Below are 15,047 nucleotides of genomic sequence, written 5' to 3'. Positions count from 1 at the left end.
AGTTGTAACGAGGAGACCTGTGGCAGTTGATAAGAAGACAAATCAACCATAAGTTGCAGACCAGCGGGAGAGGATGATAAAGAAGCAGCGTCAAGCACAGGACTGTCAGCAGAGGAGGGGCTGGAGGTAAAGACTGAAGCTGAAGGAGTGCTGGCCAAGGAGGGCGAAGCAGAGGAGAGACTAGAAAGTGCCCCAAGACCATGAGGAAAGGAGACCAATTGACGATCTAAACTTGCATCATAAGGGTTAGATAAACAAGCATGGGATGATGGCCAAGGGATGGGTGGAGGTTGTGGTCGGGTGGCTGTTTGGAGTGGCAAAGCAGAGTGTTGTGGGCTGTTTGGGTGGCTAGTGAAAGTGGGTGGCGGTGAGTGGTTTAGCAAATTTGGGAGGGTGACAGTAGCGGGTGGGGTGGGGGTTGTGGTGGAGACCTTTGCAATCTGTTCAGAATTATCAAATGGAAACACATGTTCATGGAAGCGGACATGACGGGAAATATAAATACGATGAGATGCAATGTCAAGACATCGATAACCAAGATGTGAGGAACTATATATAAAAAAAAAACACATGGAGAGGAACGAAAATCCAATTTATGATTATTATATGGACGCAGAAAAGGAAAACAAAGACACCCAAAGGTACGTAAAAAATGATAATCAGGAGACCATTGAAATAAACAATCAAACGGAGAGTGATGGGCAAGAATAGGAGTAGGCATGTGATTTATAAGATAAACAGAGGTTTCAAAAGCATAATTCCATAATCGAAAAGGTGCTTTACATTGCCCTAAAAGAGTAAGACCTGTTTCCACAATATGCATATGACGACGCTCTAATGTTCCATTTTGTTCATGAGTGTGGGACAAATCAGACGATGATGAATACCAATGGTCTAAAAAATATGGATAGTTTTCGGTATTCACCGCCCCAATCAGTTTGAACTTATTTTATTTTTAATGAAAATTGACGTTCGACAAGAGTCTGAAATTGATGAAAAACAGAATAAACATCAGACTTGGCAACGAGAGGATAATACCATACATATTTAGTATAAGCATCAACAAAGATAACAAAATAACAATAGCCATCTGAAGAAAAAAGAGGAGCAGGGCCCCATACATCACTAAAAATTAATTCAAGTGGAGCAGAAGTTTTGTGACCAGTAGGTCCTAAAGACAAACGCAATGATTTTCCTAAAGGACAACTTTGACATTGAAAATTAAGACATTTGTTGTTACAAATGATCTTATTTTTTTAGATTAACAATTGAAAAATACGTGAAGTAGGATGACCTAGCCGACGATGCCATAAATCGGCAGAGGCAGAAGTGCAGGGAGACCAATAGGCTTGAGGAACTGACGTGACGGAAGACTTGGTCAGGGCATGGAGACCATCGTTACTCTGACCTGAGAGAAGGACTTCATGGGTGTTGAAATCCTTGACATAAAACACACGAGGGTGAAATTCAAAATAAACATTATTATCAAGACAAACTTTCTGAACACAGAGCAGAGGTTTTGTGATTGCAGGAACATGAAGAACATTAGATAAGGTGAAAGAACGATCTGGTGTATATATTTTTGTATGACCAAGATGAGATATAGGAAGGCCCTTACCAACATGTAAATTATCATTACCAAGATACAGTTCTGAAGCAGTCAAGGTGGCAAGATCAGGTGTGACGTGTTGATTGGCACCGGTATCTGGAAACCAATCAACAGAACCGGTTGAGGAGAGATTGCGCTGCACCAGGTTGGCAGTAGGTTGTTGGCCATAACCTCGCTGCTGGAATTGAGGGCAATGGAAAGCTGTATGGCCGAAATTCTGACACAGTTGGTAGCATGTATTTTGCCCCCTATTGCGCTGCCAAGAGCCCTGCCTATTGTCACCAAAGGAGGACTTTTGGAAGCTGCAGTGATCAGTTCTGGAGCTAGCAAATCGTTTGCCTCTGCTATTGGACTGGTTGGGATGCCAGCCACCGTTAAAGCGACCCCTATTGCGGCCAGAATTGCCAAAAGTCTGGCACTGCGCAACAAGAGCAGAAGATGGAATGTTGGGTGTGGGCAGTAGAGGAGCATGTATGGTAGCAGAAGATTTGTGAAGAAATTCATGTGTGAGGAGATGGCTGTGAAGATCTGCATATGATAAAGGTTCAGCCTTGGTAATAAGAATGGTAACTAAGTCTTTAAACTCTCCCCGAAGACCACGAAACTCATATAAATTGAAATCTTCAAGCGAAACTGGCCGACCAGCAGCGGCCAATTCATCAAATAAGGCCTTTGCTTTTTGCGTAAATTGAGTTACTGATTCATCACCCTGTCGAAGATCCTGAAGAGAGCTGTGAAGTTGCATAATACGAGAGTTGGAGGTGGAAGCGAGAGCTCGCTCAAGAGTGCCCCAAGCTAAACAAGAACTTTGACAGCCAATAACAAGATGCAAAACTTCCATAGATATGGATGAAAGAAGAGCACTTAGAATGAGTTGGTCCTGTTGTTTCTAGGTTTGAAAAAACGCATTTACCTGAAGAGAGATACCATTATGGGCAAGAAAATGTGTTGGAGCCATCAACAAAACCAAAAACTCCTTGGCCTAAGAGATAAGGCAGCATCTGCATACACCAATATAAATAATTGGTGTTTGTTAATTTGAGGGAGATGACTTGATGAGTGTGAGAAAGGGAGATAATGCTTGCGGCAACAGAGGCAGCAGACGTGGGCTGCAAGAGGAGGCGTTCACCAGCCATGGTAGAGGAGAATCCATGCGGTGAAGCAGCAAAGAAAAGCAAAGGAGGCGCTGCAAAAGAAGAGGGCTGCACTGTCAGAGAAGAAGAAAGCTGGACTGTTGGTGCTGTAGAATTTGAAGATGTATGTGGTGATTGTTCCATTGAAGAAGGGAGGCTGGGAGAAAAGTAGGTTTAATTTATTTTAGGGTTTTGTGGCTCTGATACCAAGTTGAGAATAATGGAATGTGTTGGGTTGTGCCTTAGCCAACCTTTCTATTTATATAGAGGAAGCAGAACACTATAGTAACTGTAATGATTACAACATCCTATATTAGAATCCTATTCTAATAGATACATGAGTAACTATAATGATTATAACATCCTATGTTAGAATCCTATAACGATTGAATTTATGGTTAGTTTTGGAACTGCCCAATGCTTTCTCATACAATTTAATTCAAAACCACAAATGGGGCCATAACCAAAATTTACTAAGTCAAAACTGATGTTTCACCTCAAGAATATTGGCACAGATTGTTGCAGCAACAGACTTGTTTAACATACGCACAAACTTGTTTAACAAACTTTGGTATCGAAACACTGTTATCAAAACAAATTCACAGACAAATTTAACAAAACGTACTCAAATCAAACATCATAAACAATTAGCAAACACTGTTATCACAAAATAAAAATTGAAGCAGTCGGTGAAAGACCCATTCACAGACCCATGAAAAAATCAAAATTCAAGCAGTCGGTGAGAGACCCATGAAAGACCCATTCACATACTTGTTTTCGGTGAGAAACCCATTCACAGACCCATCAAAAAATCAAAATTCAAGCAGTTGGTGAGAGACCCATGAAAGACCCATTCACATACTTGTTTTCGGTGAGAAACCCATTCACAAACCCATCAAAAAATAAAAAATTTCGGTGAAACAGGGGACATGGACATGTCTGCAATTTGACAAATAAATTACTCTAGACTCTAAATCATGATGCTATTCCCAGAAGGTGAAAAAAGATAAATAGAATAACTTACGATGGCTGGTGGAGACTGGAGACTGGTCACTGGAGAGTCACCGATGTTGTTGTCTGAAATCTGAATCTCACGGTGGCTGGTGAAAAAGAGGGTTGTTCGATTTGTTCCGGTTTTGTGTTGTGTGAATTGTGAAAGATTGAAAAAAGATGAAGAAAGATGAAGATTTTGGTTTTGTTCTGCGTGTTAGTCACACGGTGTGACTGTGTGTATTATGTAATAGTCAATAGGCCAATACTTGCTTGACATGTGGAGATGGAGGGAACAGTGGCGCCCAATTTCTATTTTGTTACAGACACGTAAAATCGGGTGTAAAATAGCGATTTTACGCGATTTCACCCAATTTTAACGATTTTACCTATTTCCGAGTTTTGTGAACGATTTAGCATGTTTAGCCTATATTAACTCGTAAAATCGTAGAATCGCGATTTTAACAACCTTGATACGAATTATTGGATACAATTAACAATCTAAAGTAGTCGGTCTTCATATTCTTCTTGGTCAATTTTCAATTCTAATATTGTTGCCATAAATATTTATATCTAATTTCTAATTATAGAGACTGTAAGGTCCACAAGCTCTTACAAAAAGGATATTCTTTTGCAAGGAACTTGCTAGTTGGGATCGCAATTCTAGGGAAGCTCTGAGGAGAATATTTGTTCTTTTAGGTGCCGTTTGGTAATGCGGTAGGAACTGAGGTGCAGTCAAAACGCAATGTTAAGGTGTTTGGTTACGTTTGAAACGTGGGTTGAAAATGGTGGGACCCATCACCCGTACAGCTGAAGCTGTGGTTAGAAAAAAGTAGCAAGCAGCTGCTGCTGACCACCAGCAACCTCAAGTAAAAAAAATTCACCGACACTTTTCAAACATTAAAAAAACAGCCGTTGGATAATTAAAAAATTGCTACTGCTCTCCCAGCAAAACTCCATTGTTACAATTTATTAATTCCAACGGCCTCACTTCTCAAAAATTCTCCTCCCCTCCTCCCCACTCATCCACTGTCAAAGAATTCAAGTTTCCCTATCTTGCCGTTCACTGTTCAGCATCCTTTCTTCCCACCTAGCAAATCCCTCCTCCATTGTTATCCTTTCTTCCCACCTAGCAAATCCCTCCTCCATTGTTATCCTTTCTTGCCAAGCTCCTGAGCTGGTGAGGTTGCAGCAAAATTGTCCAGCCGTTGCCACTGTGTCCCTCCTCCCTGTCACATAAAAAACAGGGTGAGCTCACAAACAACACTCACGGCAAAAAAAAGCTATCATCTACTGTCAAATAAGAATTGTCCCTTCTGTTTTTCTACCCGAAATGGCTTGCCATGCGACTGATGTTGTAGATCCACATCATATAAAGGTATATCGCCATTTGTTTAATTTTGAAGTTCATCTGCAGCATTTTAATAATTTTCCCGTTTGTATTTCTTCTCACAATTTGTTCGGGATTGTTCATGTTATGCCTGCAGATCCGATTCACTTGAGAGGCAAAATAACAAGGGGACACTGAAATTATTTGGACAAAACGGAGACGGTTATGCAGTAGAGAGTATGTTTTCTGTTAAAATTTTACGCCTCCCTACAGATAATTATAGATATGTATATATGTTTAGGTGTTGTGTATTGTTCTGGGTTACAATATTTATGAATATATTGTGCTGTAAGGATTGTGAATTAAGCATAGCATTCTGCCTGCATTGATGCTGATATGGGAAAAAAAAAAAAAAGCAGGATGTCCTCACGTTCACAAAACAAGGACAAGTTATCCTTACCCACAGGCATAGAGGCATCGCTTTCTTGCCCAACCCCCCCAACCGTGATGATGTTCGTTATTTTATTTTTGTTTCTGTTTTGTTTTTTAAAAGTTAGAAATTGTGATATTGAGTGTCTCCTTGTCCATAGTGAGAACAAATGGACTTATATATCGCTGAGATGGGGATGGAGAAATGTCTGCGTAATATTGTTAATACAGCTTGCTCAAGCTCTTCAAACGAATTTCATATTAGTCTTAAAGAGGCCTTTGCTTGATATACTATCCCGTTCATTAATTGATGGAAGAAGTCCCAGATCATGCATTTTAATTATAGGAAGATGTTTGAATTTCAACTGTTAAATTAAGCTCTTGGAATGGTGCTTCTAGCTGAGAATCTGAGAGAGAGACAGAGAGAGATGGAGAAGATAACATTCTCGTTTTAGGTTTTCCAAAACCTCATTCCAATATTGCCAGTTCGGCTGGAAACTGAGTTAACAGCTAATGGATTTCAATTATAATTATGATGCATGAAGATTTGCAGTATTGATGTGTGCTGTTTGTTGGACACATGCATATGGTATGGAATGGCTAGAATTGTTATATAGAATGGTAATCACTTGTTATAGAATGTTATAATAAGATCAAAAATTGCTCCAGACATACAGCTTTTAATTTTAATTGTTCTTTACCGTAGTACACCATTGCATGTCATATACACTTCCTTCCAATATTACGCAAATGATTAGCATATTATAAAAATGCATGATGTTTGCTTGCAAATATGTTATCCAAATAGGAATGGATAATCCAGAAACTATTGATAAAGCTGCTTGGAATAAAGAAATGTTGCATGTATTTTGTGACCTTTCCATCAAGGCCATCGACATGGGAATGAGACCGAATACGCATTTCGACAAGGCCGGTTGGAAATATTTGCAAACATCTTTCAAAGAAATGACTGGTCACGCATTCACAAAGACACAATTGAAGAACAAATGGGATGGCTGCAAAAAGGATTGGAGGATATGGACGAAGCTCATTTCAGAAACTGGTGTGGGCTGGAGTGCAGAATTAGGGACAATTTCTGCAAGTGATGAGTGGTGGAAAACCAAAATTCAGGTTATTTTGCTGCCTCTTTAATTTTTAATTTCTTTAAATATCAGTTTAGTAATTACCAAAATATTTAGACAAGCTGCATTAAATAATTCAATTTTTTCTGTGTAGGAAATAAGAGGTGCAAAAAAGTTTAGGCACGCCGGTATCGAACCGTCTTTACGGTTGAAGTTCGACAGAATGTTCTCCAACATTGTTGCTACTGGACAGTATGCATGGGCACCATCGGCTGGAATGCGTCGTGATGATAATGTTGGTGTTGCTGAGGATCCAAATGCCAATGACGAACAACCTGATTTGGAAGAAGGAAGCGGTGATTCAGAAGAGGATGGAATTCCAAATTTCACCGATGATGTGTGCAACATGGTTAGAGGGGTTAATATGTCAAGCAGTAGCAACACACGCAGCAGTGGAAAGAGAAAAGCAAGAGAGCTTGACGTTCAAGAAGGGAAAAAAAAAAAGAAATTCTGGAATTGGGATGCAACTACTATCCCGGTTTGATCACATGGTTGACAGCATGTCAAACTGTAGTGATTCCACATCTATATGTAGAGATAAGAAAGGGTGTAGTATTCATGAGGTTATGAATGAGTTACACTCAGTAGAAGGCGTTCAAATTGGTGATGATTTTCATGCGTATGCTACAATGTTCTTGGGTACGAGGAGGAATAGAGAAATGTGGTCAACTATGGGTAGTATTGAAAACAAGATGAAATGGTTGCAAAAAATGTTTACACTGCGTAAGGCACCTTAGCCGGGGAGGTATATATTGATCCCAAATGCATGATTTTATAAATTTGTTGATAATATTATTATCTAAATTGTTATGTAACATGTTTTAAAATGTCTTGACAATTATGTATTTTTGCAGATATCTGAAGATGATAATCGGCCATACTTGTTCGGGATCCTATTTGTAATTTTAACAATTCTCATCTGACATGGAGATGCTATGTGCAAGTTCTATTTTTCGGTTATGGAGCAGTAATATTTGTTATTTTTATGCTAAGGACTGTATATTAAAGTATCGAAAAGTTGTAGTGTTATTCGATACGTGCTACGTATTTGCAATTCAAGACTTTTCTATGTATTTGTAATGCAATATGATGTGGACAATGCTTTTAGAGTTTACGAAATATGCATGCTTTAATGCAACTTGTAGAAAATGCAAACAATTGGTTGTTAAATTATCGACATTAAAAATTGGAATTATAAAGTATAGCGCTCGGAAAAGCCAATCATATATCCATTATAAAAGAAAAATCAGCATTTTCTTGGTTTTAGTTTGGGTTACAAATATAAATTGTAGTCTAGCAGCTTGTTAACTTATTAATTTATATTTCTAATTATACATGTGATGCGCATTACCGGTAAGGGAAAAAAATTATACAAAATATTATACATATTACGACTTCTAGCTTCTCATCCATGGCACCACCCAATTCTGTGAAAATTCTGGAGCTCTGCCAAGTTGCCCCAGCCTGCAGCTCAATCCTTCAAACACTGAGTTCACTCTCCCCCTCACTTTCATAGATATCATTTGGCTCAAATTCCCCCCAGCCGAGAGCATTTTCTTTTATGAACTCATCGAGTCAAGTCCTACTGTTTTCAAATCAATTATCCTTCCAAAACTCAAAAAAATCACTCTCTCATGCGCTAGTCAATTTTCTTCCACTAGCTGGCAATCTCATATGGCCTCAAGATTCTCCTAATCCCATAATCTTATACACTCCAAATGATGCAGTTTCACTAACCATTGCCGAGTCCAGTGCAGAATTCGGTCGTCTCTCGAGCAATGAAATTCGTGAAGCTATCGAGTCACGTCCTTACATACCCGAGTTGTGTATATCTGACACTGGCTTCAGTTCTTGCTCTGCAAATAACATTGTTTCCTAATAAAGGGTTTAGCATAAGCTTCGTTACCCACCATGCAGTTCTTGATGGGAAAACTACGGCCATGTTCATTAAAGCATGGGTTTATATATGCAAACACCAAGAACTTGAAAAAAAATGATCAACCACCCTTGTTGCCTGATGAGTTAATCCCTTCTTTTGATAGGTCAGTTATCAAAGATGTGTAAAATAGTTGAAAAAAAAATGAAAGGATTCAAAATACAATTCACATAGTTAGAGACTGTGATAGAACCACTCCTCCCCTTGCACGCGCACTTCGATTATAGAAGATAAGACGTGACAATGCTCCCTGCACTTGGGTTACAGAAGATAAAAGTAAAGATACAAACAATTGCAAGATTCAAAATATAATTCACATGCAAAAAACAAGCAAGTGGTACACTGCAAAAAACGAATCCTGCACTTGGGTTACTGCAAAAAACGAATCTTGCACTTGGGTTACTGCAAAAAATGAACGAATCCTGCACTTGGGTTACTGAAAAAAACGAATCCTGCACTTGTGCACTTGGGTTACTGCAAAAAACGAATCCTGCACTTGGGTTACTGCAAAAAACGAATCCTGCAATTGGGTTACTGCAAAAAACGAATCCTGCACTTGTGTTACATAAGAGAAAACAGCATAGAAAACGTGACAATGCTCCCTACACTTGGGTTTAAGAAGAGAAAACGTGATAATAGCTGGAACCAAAACGAAAAGGAAAAGAAGAATCAACCTCACATGCACCTGCAATGCATCATCACAAGTCCACCACCGGCAACCAAAAGATAAACATTGGCAAGATAAAGATGGCAGCATGCTGAGACAGAGATGCAGGGGAACACACTCATTGGCGTCAACTGCAGTAGCACCATCATCGGGAGAGAAGCAAGCAACATATTCTGGAGAGTGAGAAGAGCAGGAACAGAGGAACACCATCAGTCAAGTCCACCACCGTTCCCCGCCGTTCCCATCGCCAACCACACCTCGCGCCGCCAAGGGTAACGTTCTCTGTTCTTCACCTTCTCCATCGCTCGCCTGCTGATCACTTTCATCGTCTCCACTGTTCACGTGAAATGTGAACAGTGGACAATGTATATATATACTTTCATTTAACAATTTCTTTCAATATTTTTGTTTAGTGTACATGGGTCATTGTTGTCCTGCAGCATTCAGGAAGCTTGCGTTTACATATCTTGGAATTAAAGAGCATGTCCTTTTCAAATGCATAGAAGATCTCATTCAAAGTCCTGTTATTACCCCAGCAGAGGTCGCACAGCAGCTAAGTAGTAGAATATAATCGTGCAGGTATTACATCAAACATTGTGTTTTATTTGAAAAAAAAAAATTGTTTGACATGATTCAAGTGTTTATTTATCTAGGATTATACATATGGAAGAAGCACGTTTAAATGCACTATTCAATGAAGCTCTTGATAATGATTATGATAATATAATGGATCGTGTTGTTGATCACATTCATTATCGTGGTGATGATGACAACGGTGGGTCGGGAGGGGATGGTGATGATGGTGCAAATGACGACGACGACAATGACGACGATGACAATGACGACGACGATGATGAGAATGATGATAGTGATGATGATGATGAATCATTTTGGAAGCGAGAATTTGATATGAAAAAGTTAGCTGTGTGCACAGCTGGGGCACTAAACATGTATTATGTTAATTATATATATAAAGAACCATGCATGGTTTCTTACAATACAGGCATGCGTTGGTTAACTGAAATTTTACGAGGACATTGGCAACGATGTGTCAACATGTTTAGAATGGACACATCAACTTTGTTGAGCCTATGTAGTGATTTAGAAACAACGTATGGGTTGAAGCCTTCGAGAAGGATGAGTGTGATTGAAAAAGTTGCTATATTTCTATATACAATAGCACTAGGAGCATCGAATAGGGAGGTGCAAGAGCGATTTCAACACTCAGGAGAAACTATTAGTAGATGCATTAAAGAAGTCCTCGAAACCGTATGTTTGTTTGCGGCCGATGTCATAAAACCAGATGACCCGAGTTTTACAAGCACACCACGAGAAATTGCAATGAATCCGAAATATATGCCTCATTTCAAGGTAAGAAAAATATTTGTGTTATTATTGTCAGTATTCAATGCCAAGAAAATTTTATGCATGTTGGCATTATATTATAAATGTTTTTTTTTTTTTCAGAATTGTATTGGTGCTATTGATGGAACACATGTGCGAGCTTGTATATCAACAGAAAATCAAATTCCATTTATTGGAAGAAAAGGTGTTCCGACTCAAAACATAATGGCTGCTTGTAATTTTGACATGCGATTCACGTTTGTGTGGGCAGGATGGGAAGGTAGTGCCCATGATACACGTATTTTTCATGAGGCCATTGAGAATAGAAATATAAACTTCCCTAAACCACCAGAAGGTAGTTATACAACATAACTTGTTATGTACTTATACATAAAAAATTTGGTTTTTATTTACTAATTACATGACGAATTTTGATGTTGTTTCTAATTACAGGTAAATACTATTTGGTTGATGCTGGATATCCAAATAAGTATGGTTATTTAGGTCCGTATAAAGGTGAGAGATATCACTTACAAGATTTTAGGCGTCGTGGACAACCTAGAAATCGGCAAGAAGTTTTTAATCGTGCACATTCATCGCTACGTAATGTCATAGAACGATCTTTTGGAGTATGGAAACAAAGGTGGAGGATTTTACAAAACATGCATGCTTATCCATACAAAATACAAGTAGAATTTGTAGTTGCATCAATGGCACTACATAATTACATTAGAAGAAGATCGCATGATGATGTTGCATTTGCGGAATTTGATCGCAATCCCAGTTATGTACCTGATGACATTTTACCAGATGTTGTGGCACGCCCTGAAAGCATTGGAAACAATAGGCAAAGCAGGATGAATTTCGTACGTGATGGGATTGCAGATAGTTTGATGGAAGAATGAAGCATAATTTATATAACGTCTTCTTTGATTAATGATGTAATAGCAGTACTTAACTCTACAATATTTTATATTGCAAAACAAGAATATTCATATATGTCTTTTATAGTTATTTTTTTACCTCAATTGCAAAAGCTTGCTTGTATGGGATTATAGAACTTTTCATTAACGAACCAGTAATATAATATTTTTTTCATGTTGTAAAAAATTATTGTTGCGACCGGCACACAAAAACGTTCTGAACACGTAGAACAATCCAATTAAAAAAATTTATTATGAAAAAAAAATTTATATTTTTTGGGAACGCAGTTTGCACCGCATAAACGGTTACCAAACACTATAAACTGCTTTTTGTTCAACCTCAATTTCAACCACAGTTTTAACCAAACACATATTTTTCCAAACCAACCTCAACAAAAAGTACTTTTTTTGAAACAGCTTTTTTAAAACCACAACCACAACAGCAACCTCAATACCAAACACACCCTTAGTTACCACAGCATCGACGTAAACCACAGGAACGAGGAAAAAAAAAAACAATAGGTTGTCGTTTTTAGAATTTTAATTAATGATAGTGTTTTAAGTAATTAATAAATTTTATTGACTTAGTCATTATTATTAAACTAATTTAATATATTTAAGTTAATAAACTTAGCTTTTATGATTAAATTAATTAATTTTTTTTTTATTTTTTTTTAAATGTATTTGGTAACTAATATCTTATTTAGTATATAAATATATGGCATGTGATTATGATGAAAAGTATATAATCTTCTCACTATTAGAAATTTTTGTAATTATATATACACACACCTCTCAATTTTTACCACAATTCTTTTTTATACTTTATTAACTAACTCAAGTGAGCAAAAATGATGATTAAAAGATTTGGAGAACTTTTGTTGCATCCAAAAATTCTATAGAATTGTTGTATCGTGGGATAAAAGCGTATTACATGTAAAATTATCCTTATATTAAGGGAGTATTTTTCTTTTTAAAGATATACTATCGATGATTATTAAAAAAAAAATTGTGAGCTACAGTCTCGAACTTCTTTTATATTCTTATTTTTTTCTCATATTTACTTTTAGTTCTAATTATTTTTATTATTTCTATTAGTTTCTAATTTGATATTAAAAAAAAACAAAACAAAATCTTGGTTGCATTTGTTTGTCTAGCTCTTTCCACTTTACTTATTTTTCCTAAAAAATATTGTTTTGTTTGCTTGATTGTTGTTATGGATATTATAAATTCATTATCTAGCAAACTTGAAAGAAAAATTAGTCAAAACTTTGTTGGCAACAACAAATGAGATTTTAGCTTTACTGAATTGAATCTTTTTTCTATTATTCTAAATGGTTATAAAAATAAAAGTGTTGAGAAATCAACTACTTTTAAAAAATCAATTACTTTATTTAAATGGTGCATTTTTCTCTAGTGGCCTAGATGACTCTACTAATAAAGATATTTTATGGCACGAAGAAGAAGTGGAGGAAAACTAGCAAAGAGAAGAAAATTAGGAATTAGGGGGGAAAGCTGATTTTTCTCCAACTTTAATCTCTGATTTCTTGTTGTTCAATGCCTGGAATCCACAACTATTTATAAGAAGTGGAAGAGAGGTGTTTTGTCTTTATTGAGGACCAATCTTGACCCTTGATTCAAGCGAGAAGGATCATAACCATTACTTCAAATGCATCATCATGGTCTATGAAAATGGCTGCAAAAAGGCTGGTCTAGCTGATCTCTTTGGAGCGACAGCTATACAAGCAACCAACCGGCAAGGATTGCACTAGGGTGTAGTACAATGTCAAGCCATCATAGTGTTGTAGGGTTTGTCCGGTTTGATTGAGAGATGAAACATTAAATGCGTTGAAAACGTAGTTATCCAAGCAACTTTTTCGGGTGAAAAGTGAAAAATGATGAACAGCAACCAAATGACTTATCGTCTAGTTTTTTTTTTTATTACTATTTGGTCAAAGCAATGCTATTTTGGTCAAAATGCGTCATTTCATTTAAATGAAATTGCATTGTTTTGGCTTTTAGGGTTTTAATTTAGAAATTTGATCAAAATTCAATTTAGTCCCTCGGCTTTTGATTTCTTTTAATTGCATCCTTAATTGACCCTAAATTTTTAATTTTATACAATTTAATTTGTCTTAGCCGAACTTTAATATCAACCCTGAATTTCAGCGTCTTTTTCATTATGGTTTTTTGTTTTAAATTTATGTAAATTGATCCTGATCAATTGTCCATTAAACTTTTATTTTCTTTAATTTTACCCTTGACTTCCACTGAATTAAATAACCACGAAAGAAAAAGATCGGGTAAACACCATTCTTTACGGGTGAATTTCACAGCCAATCTAACTCAACCACAATCTTGGGACCATAACAGACATGGCGTTTTATATATCATATACCTGGCTTTTGGAGTAAAAGTAACCAGGACACGTTTTACACAAATGAGCACCACTGCACTCATTAGGGCTAGGGCCCAAGGCACATTCATTTATTTTGGGAAAAATGTGAGCAAGCAGTGGGATTCAATGATGTCAAACGTAATATTTTATCCATTGTTGTCCCTGCCTGGAAACTTAGAACATAAAGTCACCGAGAAGCCTACAAGGTTGCGAGTAGCAACAACAACATGGGTCCCCAAGCATTTGGCACATAACCACCAGTAAAAGTTAAAACTTGAAGACTACAGGCACATGGAATAGAATGTGGAGTCAGAATTCCAGAGTGACGACGTTGGCTAAAAGGACGATAACAACACCGTTGGGGCGGCCATTCCCTTCGGTTGCGTTTGGAATGTGGTTATGGTTTGAACACTACCATTGAGAAAACACCAAATTTGCTCCAGTAGTATATACTGTCGGATTGGATGGAAGATATTCTTTGCCGTTCTCAGTCCTATCATCACAACTGAGACACGACATGAGATTAAAAGAGTGCGTATTAAACAGTATAAAAAACTTATGGCATCTATAGGCTATACGATGGCGTTCAAAGTCGTTACTCCTTATAATCCATCCTCGATATTTCGTTCAGTGACACCATTATATATCCAGCCAAGTTCTCCAGAGAAGCTTCTCCCGATAATTGTCAGTGTTGCCCGTCTTCTTTTTGGAAGTTTTCTAGAGGAATAAGCTCTTGTTTGCCAGTGCTTCTCACTGAATATTTCGGATTCAATTTGATTCCTAAGACCACTTTCCATCTGTTCCTGCCCATAAACCGCTGCTGTTAGTAAGGCCCTTCATATCGTATCAGCCTAGTTTGAATGAAATGAACTAAGATACCATATTAAATCAAAAGCAAATGAACTCAAGGGCCAGACCCAGTCGAAGTGACAACATGGGATGTTGAAGCTCTTGGAACCGAAATAGCGAGTCTGACTGTCAGCATCGTCATAGCCCCAAGCCCATGTTGAACCTTCCCTTTTCTTCTGAACTAAAGCAGTTGGACTTTTGTGAACAGGATAGGCATAGAGTAGAGATCCCCAAAATATTCAAGTTAAAAGTCTATATAACGAATTTTGTTTTTGTTTTAAGAAGAAGAAGAAGAAT

General features: G+C 37.4%; 1 protein-coding gene across 2 annotated transcripts; it reads left to right on the top strand.

Moving 5' to 3' along the window:
* The first annotated feature begins 5,027 nt into the window (after window positions 1-5,027).
* LOC118047122 (L10-interacting MYB domain-containing protein-like) lies at window positions 5,028-7,721 on the top strand. 2 transcript variants are annotated; one of them, XM_035056318.2, is made up of 5 exons: window positions 5,028-5,110; window positions 5,220-5,299; window positions 6,300-6,622; window positions 6,728-7,378; window positions 7,488-7,721. In XM_035056318.2, the coding sequence occupies exons 3-4, from the start codon at window positions 6,302-6,304 to the stop codon at window positions 7,115-7,117; spliced, it is 711 nt and encodes a 236-aa protein (XP_034912209.2). In that variant the 5' UTR covers window positions 5,028-5,110; window positions 5,220-5,299; window positions 6,300-6,301; the 3' UTR covers window positions 7,118-7,378; window positions 7,488-7,721. The 2 variants fall into 2 exon arrangements, with proteins under 2 accessions (XP_034912209.2, XP_073263974.1); XM_073407873.1 differs by having other exon boundaries at window positions 6,380-6,622; window positions 7,488-7,720.
* The last annotated feature ends 7,326 nt before the right edge of the window (window positions 7,722-15,047 follow it).

The sequence above is a fragment of the Populus alba genome, chromosome 1, assembly GCF_005239225.2.
Source record: "Populus alba chromosome 1, ASM523922v2, whole genome shotgun sequence".
NCBI lineage: Eukaryota > Viridiplantae > Streptophyta > Magnoliopsida > Malpighiales > Salicaceae > Populus > Populus alba.
This window is presented reverse-complemented; position numbering and strand designations above follow the sequence as displayed.

Coding starts and splice junctions, on each gene's coding strand:
- LOC118047122 (XM_035056318.2), top strand. CDS start 6,302: ATGGATAATCCAGAAACTATTGATAAAGCTGCTTGGAATAAAGAAATG. Junction 6,623..6,727: donor GGTGGAAAACCAAAATTCAG/GTTATTTTGCTG, acceptor TTTTCTGTGTAG/GAAATAAGAGGTGCAAAAAA.